Source organism: Stegostoma tigrinum, chromosome 7 (assembly GCF_030684315.1).
Source record: "Stegostoma tigrinum isolate sSteTig4 chromosome 7, sSteTig4.hap1, whole genome shotgun sequence".
Lineage (NCBI taxonomy): Eukaryota > Metazoa > Chordata > Chondrichthyes > Orectolobiformes > Stegostomatidae > Stegostoma > Stegostoma tigrinum.
Genome location: NC_081360.1, coordinates 69,566,102 through 69,575,807, shown reverse-complemented (window position 1 = coordinate 69,575,807; position 9,706 = coordinate 69,566,102). Strand labels below are relative to the sequence as shown.

The window sequence follows — 9,706 nt, the reverse complement described above, 5'->3', positions numbered from 1 at the left end:
AGTGGCCTGCTTAATGCTGTTGTTTGATCATAGCTGCTTGCAGGATCATCCCCCCCCCCTCTTTTTTCGAATTGAAATGGTTTCTTCCAACTGAGGGAGGGAAACTGAATTTGACATTTGATTTTCCTCCAGATGTGCTAATCAGTGGCAGTGAACACTGCAGAAGAGAAGAGCAGAGAGCAGCGAGAGCTTACCTGTCAGATTCTGTCATTTACTGACATGACAGTAAGGTTTTAAATGCTTGCAGCTGAGCTTTGAGGTTTGCCCTTGGCCTTGTCTTTTTGTTCCCAAGTTCCTGGAGAATGTGAATTACAGCTCACAGGTGTACTGGCACCTTGTCACCCGGACTGCCTAGAGTGTAGTGTTTTGACAGTTTAATTTTTATCCGCCTCTTCACATTTGTTGCTTCATTATAGCATTGTCCCTGATTAAGGAGACTTGCGGCAGGTTGGCAGGCTGGGCAGTGGGAACTTCAGAGGCTGCTCCTGCTGCTGTTATCTTCAGCTGCAGTTTCCAGGCTTTCAAGAAACAGACCTGTCATGCATCAGCTGCCAAGTTAGGAGCCTAATACTGAACTGCGAGTGAGTAAGTGTGCCCAAAATCTACAATGACAGCCATGAAGGAGCAGCCTAACATGGGGAGGGGAAGCCAACAGCAACAAGACCAGGTATTGGTCTCTTAAGACATTTATTTCGACATTCAGTTGTTGTAGAATAATTTTAAATGTGATGATCATATAAGCTGATATTTTACAGTGAGTTTTTTTTATTTACATATAGCAGAGTTCCAATTATCTTACCCCATAGAAATGTAAAAGCGTTTTCTTTGAAAATGAGGATAAACTGAACAATATTACTGGTCTTTTGTTTTTTTATTGAGAGTGGAGAATAAACATGGTTAACCGTATAAAGTTTCTTCACAGTCTCTATATTTGAATTGCACCGGAGTATACCATACCACATGCGTAACTCTAAGCTACAGCATGATTTTCTTCTATGCCTTTTTGAATTGCTTTGTGAGATGAAACTGATTATTTACGATCTTGAGTCTGTGCTTTCAGCAACTGTCAGCTGAGGCATAAACTGCAGTAGACAGAGCTACAGTGTAAGAACCTTATTTGCTTGCTTGTCAAGGTTACATGGGGGTTTGCCACACATTTGAAAAAAAACCTGCTTCAACGAGTAGAATGGAATGATTCCTTGTGTCAGTGTCTAGTATTGCTTAAACAGCTATTGGTTATAAATACACATTATCAACTCTCTAGTTATTGTGTAACTAGTGGAACCGGAAGGAGCACAGAGTCTCGCTGCTGTAGAAATGCTCTGTATTCATTGTATGTTATAGTGTAATTCATTTCATGTCATTCCGTTTATCGTGGGATTTACCACCACCTAGAAGTGGACTGGTTGAGATTACAGAATGCTTCATCAAAAAAATTTGATTTCTCATGGTGGAAAATGGGAAAACCAACTTCTTGCTGCACAAATCTTTTTCATGTCAACATTAGGGTCCAATGGATTGAAATGAGACTGATGTTTCATAGTAATTTAGTGTTCACAAATGTAAAGTAATTGGTGTGGCTACAGCATTATTCTACATCATTACCTTCTAAACAATGTATTCATTATATGGCTGAGTTGGGTTACAGTTATTCTGTCAAAATATGAGCTTCTCTAAAATGAGAACAAATATAAATAAAATCTTGCACCAGTTTGGTTGTAAAGGTCCCAGAACAACATGAAGTTTTACTTCGTGTGAAGTGATCTTAAAAGTCATTTTTATGTCTGTTAAACACAATGATATCATTGTTTTGCTGATTATTTCATTTAATTATATAGAGCCTATTAATAAGCTGAACATTTGTAAATTGTTGTACAAACAAAAAGTTAATGTACTGGAAGAAAAATGAATTAATGTTGTGAGGGATACATTTTCCTGCAATACAAAGGCTGACTCCTGCTCATAAAAGGGTTAATACATTAATTGAAGCACATTCTGTAGCTAGGATTACTCAAATTGAAGATGATTAACATTTGCAGCATAGTAATTATTTTGAAAAAATCCTAAATGCAAATCATAAAGAGTAACAAATAGATTCTTAATGTGTACTTTTAATAACGTGCTGTCTGCTGGTGGACAAATTTCAACAAACACTTCAGTTTTTCCATTTTTTTTCCAGATGACTCATGATTACATTCAACTTTATTTAGACCATTTGCATGAGCATAGAGAGCATTATGATATTACATGTAATCTGAATATTAATGTGTTATTAAAATGAAGAATAGCTAACCACTCTTATTTTAAATGAAAAACACAATTTAATATCTTAATGTCCAATTAACTCCATGATGTGTACTCACTCATTCCAGTTTATTCTATACAAAGATTTATAATATAAACATCCAATGCATTCCAATTTCAGAGATTAAACCAATTTCTATGATTTTTACATTTTTGTTCTTTTTTAATTTTCAGTATTTTCAAAATCTTCTAATTTTAAAGACGTTGCACTATTTTGCAATAATTTTTGACAAAATGGTTTTGGAAACAGGAATAAACATGTACTACGCAGAAGGTACAGCATGCCTTTTAACACAACTAAATGGTCAAGGAGAAATTTGAAAACAGTTTACTAAATTAGACATTTGTAATATTAATTATGAATTATAAATGCATGTCTCAATTAATATTACTTTTTGTAATTGTTCACACAAGTTGTCATGAAATGTAATTCACAGACTCTGGCATTAGTATTACATTGACAAACCCCTGCAACTTTACAGTGATTTTTTTTGGCAGAAACTTAAATCTGTTGTAACATCAGGACAGCTGTTATTTAATTCTTAATACCTTAATTTCTAAAATTGCAGTAAGTACTAAAGAACTCCAAGTTCTTACAGAATTTAATGGTAATTCAGCATTAATTTTCTCTATGTTAATGTAATGTTCATTTCTTGTTTCTGTAAAAGTATTTTTCTTGATGCTTTCATTTTGTAACAGCGGTCATTGAGTTATTTTTAGCTAGGTGGTGTGCTTCACTTGAGGTAGAGCTGGTAAATGAAGCAAATGCTGACAATACTACGATCTCTGCAATTTGTTAGATATATTGGAAGCTTAAATAGTACTTACTCATTTCCCTGCTTCTTAACAAAGCACATTATCACTGCTCTGAAATTTCTATTGCATTTTTCAGGTTGATAGTACCTTGATTATTGCACATTCAGTTAATAATTTATTTACATATCTTTCCAAAAAGGAGAAGACTTCCTCCTCCTCACAACATTTTGCAAAAACCAACTGACTTAGGAAATACTCTTACTGATAGCTGAAGCAAGTACAATATTGTACGGAATAACTTTAGGTACATTATGAGTTAAAAAAATCCAATTAGTTTTCAATTATGCATTACATGGTGTTTGATTCATTGACTGTCTGGCAGCACACCTAAGTGTTAAAATTATTGCATTAAGTATTTGAAGCAATTCTTTAAATCCTAAGAGAAGCTTAGTATTTTCATTTGTTTCCCTCTCTATATCCAGCACCATTCTTCAGCTCTTACTCAATTCTCTCGAAGTTCCTTTGGACGTCTGCACTGCAGTGCTAGCTTATAAACTAGGATAGGGTTGTGCAGTATTGCACAGAGAGCTTAGTGCTCTGAACTAGGCATTGCACCAGGGATGTCGAGAGAAACCATGGCATTGCAAATACAAAATAATATACTGCATCTAGGGATCTTGGGAATAAAGGATTCAGTGGCACAATCTCTGTGCACTAATTAAATAGGTTACATGATATTCAGTTGTTAAAGGAGCTATAATAGGATTTTAAAATATTAATGTCTGCAGCTCATGATCTTTGAGGACAAGTCCTGTAAAATGATTTATTTTGAAGTTGGTTAAAGCTATTCTGCCCCATAGTGGTCATTTTCAAATAATATATTGAGCCAGTAGTTGCCCATTAGTATTTGTTTGACAAGCATTTCGAGAAAAATCATTACCACTTCAATGACTGTTCCTTTTGAAATGTTAGTATCCAGCAGCTTGGCATTCAAATTATTTACATTGTTAGGTTTAACCACTCTACCGGATATAAAGGAGTATAGTATAGTATCAGTTATAACCCCTCCATCTAATTAATGCTATTCTTCTCTATCCAATTATTAAATCAAATAGATTCTGTATTGCCTTAAATGATTTCTTCAAAAGTCAGATTGTTGAAGAGAAAGCAGTTTTGAGATGAAGACAAACAATGAGTGTATTTAAGTCTTTCCAAAGTCTAAAAGAGCGCAAAGCTGCACACAGTGTAAGATACTACTTTAGGTTATTTTCCGTTCAGACTAAAATCAGATGAGGGTTGTGTCTGAAATTGGGATGTGTATGAAATCATGGCATGTCCTCTATACAAAAAGTGGCAGCAGAGAGCTCCAGTCTATGCTTTTTATCACTAAAACTAATATGCACATATGAGTGGACGTGAAATTCATCCTGCCCAAGACAAGATGCATTCTTATTAACTTGTGCTCATGTTGTTTGCAAATCAGAGTTCAGACAAGAATGTAAACAAGTTTTTTTTAATATAAGAAAATCTTTTTAACAATGCAAATGAGGCACAGTGTTGCATTTCTTGTATACAGCAATACATGAACTTACTGTGCAAAATTCACCTTCTGAATTATTTGACTCTGAGATATTATTATTCATTAGTCAGTTCAGAATCAAATGCCATTATTTTAGATGGTATAGGATAAAGTTTTCAAGCTCGCTTAGATCTCATCATGGGGATGTTAATCAACATATGATTTGTACTAACATTAAAGGCTGCATAGCATGCTGCTGTTTTATTGTTGTTTCCATATTACTTATTGGAGCAGTTAATTTTTAATCTTAAAATCCCTGCTCCTGAAAAACGAAAAAGATCAGCAGAGGTTCGAATGTACTGATCATTCGTATATCCAGTGTACTATCATATGCCATGACATGACTAAAACAGTAGGGATTTAAAACAGATGTCAATGGATTTCATCAAGGTTAAAATACAAAGATTTCTCTGTACTTCTTATATTTCTGGCTTAGTGTAATGAATGTAATAAAGTAGTGAACTAATCAGTAGCATTTTTGATCTCCCATCTTGTTATTACTTTCATTCCATTTTAATAAGGTCATAAGATTTAACCGAGTTACAGTACTATGATGACCAACAGTGGTCAACAGTGTCCCATCTATTTGACTTCCCAGGCAGGATGAAATATTCACATACAATAATTTATCTATCAAGGTATGATCCAATTCCTTTCTATTGTTGACAGTTTTTTTTAATTACATTTAGTCAATCATCAAAACTGAAGTTAAGCAGGAGGTACAGTTTTTATATTATAATTGGTAAAATGACACTGTGGAAGTTGAACCAAGTTAAAATAATGAGGAAGTCAAATAATAACCTCGTTTGAAAAAAGTTAAGTTAAAGGAATGAGAAATATGGTACTGTAAAATTATTTATCTTTCTGATCTGATTAAGAGAGCATTTTCTGGTGCTACATAATCATTTGGGATCCCAAATATTGAACAAACTAGCGATGCTAGGTTTTCATCTGAGGCCTACGTTCTGTGGTGTGTGCAAGATCATAAGGGATGTGTGGCATTTCTGCACTAAAGCAGAGATGCACCAAATTCTGTTATCCGTGACACCCCCTTGAGATCTTCTTGTGTCTTAATTTGGAGATAATTCATTACAATTGCTTCAGTCTGTCATGAGGCATCGTCAAATGTGAATACAATTGCATATTAATGAATTTCCTACCAAAACCATGTTTAATAGATATTTAATGGGAATCCCTTGTGGTCCAGTAATGTTTCTTAGTCATGTCGTTTTGTCAGATTTGATCTCACGTAGTCAGTGATTGCAGATTCTGAAGTTCAGAGCTATGCAAACTTTTATTTTAGTATCATTCACTGATGAAGATAATGTATTGAATTACAGCTACCACACAACGTACATCTCCCACAAACTAATAATTTACACAAATATAACTCATAGAAAGTGATCATTATTTATTTTACATTGCTGATACAGTGAATTTTAAATTGTTGCTGCCTGCAGACAATAGCTGACCTGAGTGCTGTCAGATTCTGAGTTAATATGTTACCTTGATGTGAACTCACTCAAAACCCAGTCACTTACATAGATTTAAAATCAGAATGATGGTAATGTTTCAAATTGATGACCATTTATGAAAACAAAAAAATCTTGGTGTGATTTTAGGGTTTTGAGCTTAATCATAGTAATTTAATAAGAGGTCTTCATGTCGTCATACACTTGGCAGTTTGATAGAAAAGTAAAACAGCAGTTAACTACTACAGTTGTTTTCATGAAAAGTGGTGTTCGGCGTACATTGATTAAAAAGCACCAGTACCAATTGCCAGTCAGGGCCCAAGTGGCTTCAGGAGATTGTCACACCTTATTTGTATTTCACACTAGGGACAATATAACTTCAATCTGATTTGAAATTGGGTTTGCCATGGATTTCCAGTTAATTTTACATACTTAAAATTGAACATTTTTAAGGTCATGAGACAACTGGAGTCAGCGCATGCACTTGCCTAACATTGTGAAGCAGCCCTTGGAGCAGCAAAGCTCTGTGCATATGCCAGCAACAGCTTTATTACAGTAAAACTGATCTTTGTAGTTGTAGGTTGCACTAATTACTCCACCTCATATCAATTGTTTAGTCAGAAGGAGGTGGAGACAAAGTCACTGATCCATTTTTAAAATAAAAATGGATAGATTCCTATTAGGTGGAGCAATAAGGATTATTGGGCAGTTGGAAATTTGGAATTTGAAATATAAACAGATCGATCATGACCACATCGAATGAAGCGAGAGCCTAGAGGGGTCAAACGATCTACTTCAGCTCCAAGTTCATATGTAGTGTGGTTGTCATTTTGGCTTCCCCACAGATGAAGATTTATTCAGTTTGAATTTGTACAGTAAAAGCAAGCTTAACTTTTTTTCCTGATGTGCTTCAATGCAGAAGAAGAAAGTGTAAAATACTATGACACCAAGCAAGATATTTGCTGTGATAATACAGTATAGAGGAACACTGGCCAGGCAGCATCAGATTAGAATAGATTCCCTACAGTGTGGAAACAGGCCCTGTTCGGCCCAACAAGTCTACAATGCCCCTTGAAGCCTCCCACCCAGACCCATTCTCCTATCACCCACGCACCCCTGAACACTATGGGCAATTTAGCATAGCCAATCCACCTAGCCTGCACATCTTTGGACTGTGGGAGGAAACCGGAGCACCCAGAGGAAATCCACGCAAACATGGGGAGAATGTGCAAGCTCCACACAGACAGTCACCCCTAGGCTGGAATCGAATCCGGGTCCCTGGCGCTGTGAGGCTGCAGTGCTAACCACGGAGCCACCATGCTGCCCTCAGAGGAGCAGGAAAGCTGATGTTTCAGGTCAGGTCCCTTCTTCAGAAATGGGCCCTTCTCCAGAACTGAAATGTCAGCTTTCCTGCTCTTCTGATGTTGCTTGGCCTGCTGTGTTCCTCCAACTCCACACTGCACTATCTCAGACTCCAGCATGGACAGTTCTTACTATCTCTAAGATATTTGCTGTGTTTTGATATATAGAAAGGAGTAGGGTTATGTTTGACGATTTGGAATATTGTGGTCAGATAACCATCTATAACAATTTGATCAAAAATAAGCACCATTTATTATAGGATCGTATCTTGAATCAGTTTTGTTTTCCATCTTACATTGTGTTTGTTACCTTTCTGGCTGGCTTTCATATATTGCCAATGGGAAAAGTGGACTAGCTATGAGTGGACTGGGCTAGGTGGATTGGCCATGCTAAATTGCCCGCAATGTTCAAGGATTTGTAGATTAGGTGGGTTACAGGGACAGGCCTGGGTGGGATGCCCTGAGGGTCAATCTGGACTTGTTGGGCTGCAAGGCCTGTTGTTCCACACTGCAGGGATTCTGTTCTTTTATCATTCCTTAGGAGAACGTATTAAAAGTGGTTCTTTCTAAGCTGTACTTTGTCGACTCCATGTACCAGAAAAAGTAACAACAGTTCATGGATAACTATGTCATTGGTTAGCCTTGGTACTTGGATTTAACTTCTGAGTTGTTCCATGTTTCAAGTACAACACGTGGTGAATGAAGGAAATCTAAATTATAAAGAAAATAAAAATAAAGAAAACCCATGGCCATATACAAAAGGAATATTTGCAATTACGTTAAGACTTGCACAACAATTGGGTGCCCCAAAGCCCATTACAACTAATGAATTATTTCTGAACTGTAAGCTTTGTTGTAATTTTAAAAGTGTGTTGTCCAAAAGCAAATACAATAAATAGCATTGTCATATTGATCAGTTAATTGGTGATGCTGATTGAGGGATAATATAGGCTAAACCACTTTGAAATAACGTATGAAGTAAATTTTAAATAGTGTATGGGGATTACTTATGACTTCCTGAGAGTACAGATGCACCTCAGTTTAAAGTTGTGAAAAATGGTACCGCAAACACAAAGCAATCTTACAATACTGTGATAAATTGTCAACCTTGATTTTTCTTCTTAGGATCTGAAGTGGGACTTGACTGCAAAAGTTTATGACTTAGAAATGAGAGTGCTACCAAATGAACTGAGTATTTAACAGTGTGAGGTCTCTTATTAGAGAACATAACTTGGTCATAATTATTTCAGCATCAAACTTGAATATTAAATTCTAATATGAATGTGAATTTGTTTTAAGATGAACTATAATTTGGCAACTTGACATTGACCGAAGACATTCAAAGGAGATTGGACACCTGTAATGCCATTTGAATGTTTCTCTTCCGGTCTAGTGAGTTAAGTTACTTCACATTTTTTTTTCAGTCCAATATTGTTTTAAATGATGAAGAAAGTTTGAGTAGATTACGATTATTTACATTAGAAAGACGGAGGTTGAGGGGGTCCCGATTTGAGGTCTACAAAATCATGAGAGGTATAGACAGGGTGGATAGCAAGAAGCTTTTTCCCGGAGTGGGGGACTCAATTACTAGGGGTCACGATTTCAAGGTGAGAGAGGAAGTGTTTAAGGGAGACATGTGTGGAAAGTTCTTTATGCAGTGGATGGTGGGTGCCTGGAACGCGTTGCCAGCGGAAGTGGTAGAGGTGGACATGATAGCATCATTTAAGATGTATCTAAACGGATACGTGAAAGGGCAGGGAGCAGAGGGATACAAATATTTGGAAAATAGGCAACAGGCTTAGATAGAAGATCTGGATCAGTGCAGGCTTGGAGGGCTAAAGGGCCTGTTCCTCTGCTGTAATTTTCTTTGTTCTTTGTTCTTTAATTCATAATAGTTATATCAATGCAAAGCTTTAACTTTTTTATTATTAATTTTTATACATTCGTTTGAGTTAGCATTAATGCTTACTCTTCCTTTTGACATTTGCCATTCATTCAAACAGCTAATGTCCCATGTATCTAGATACATGGTGGGTAACTTTGACCTTTGGTGTTGGTCACCTGCCTGTAGCACGTTTTGAGAGTTACCCTTCCTTTAAAATGAGCCTGGGTGTTTGACTGGTTGCCAATTTTAAAGTCTTGCTGAAATTGTAGGTTACAGTGATTTTCATTTCACAAAGACAATTTTGTTGCTCCCGTGTAAAAGACATTGATTTCATGTAATAATTTCAAAT

General features: G+C 36.2%; 1 protein-coding gene across 2 annotated transcripts in view; it reads left to right on the top strand.

Annotated features, from left to right (window-relative positions):
- LOC125453891 (inactive dipeptidyl peptidase 10-like) overlaps nucleotides 1-9,706 on the top strand; it is a 1,598,661-nt gene that overhangs the window by 710,971 nt on the left and 877,984 nt on the right. Inside the window, exon 1 of one of the 2 annotated variants that reach the window (XM_048534001.2) lies at nucleotides 123-667. The exons of the other annotated variant lie outside the window; for it this stretch is intronic. Coding sequence (XP_048389958.1) covers nucleotides 608-667 — 60 coding nt within the window. The 5' untranslated portion in view covers nucleotides 123-607. Of the gene's footprint in view, nucleotides 1-122; nucleotides 668-9,706 lie in introns of those variants that run through there. 2 annotated transcript variants of the gene reach the window in all.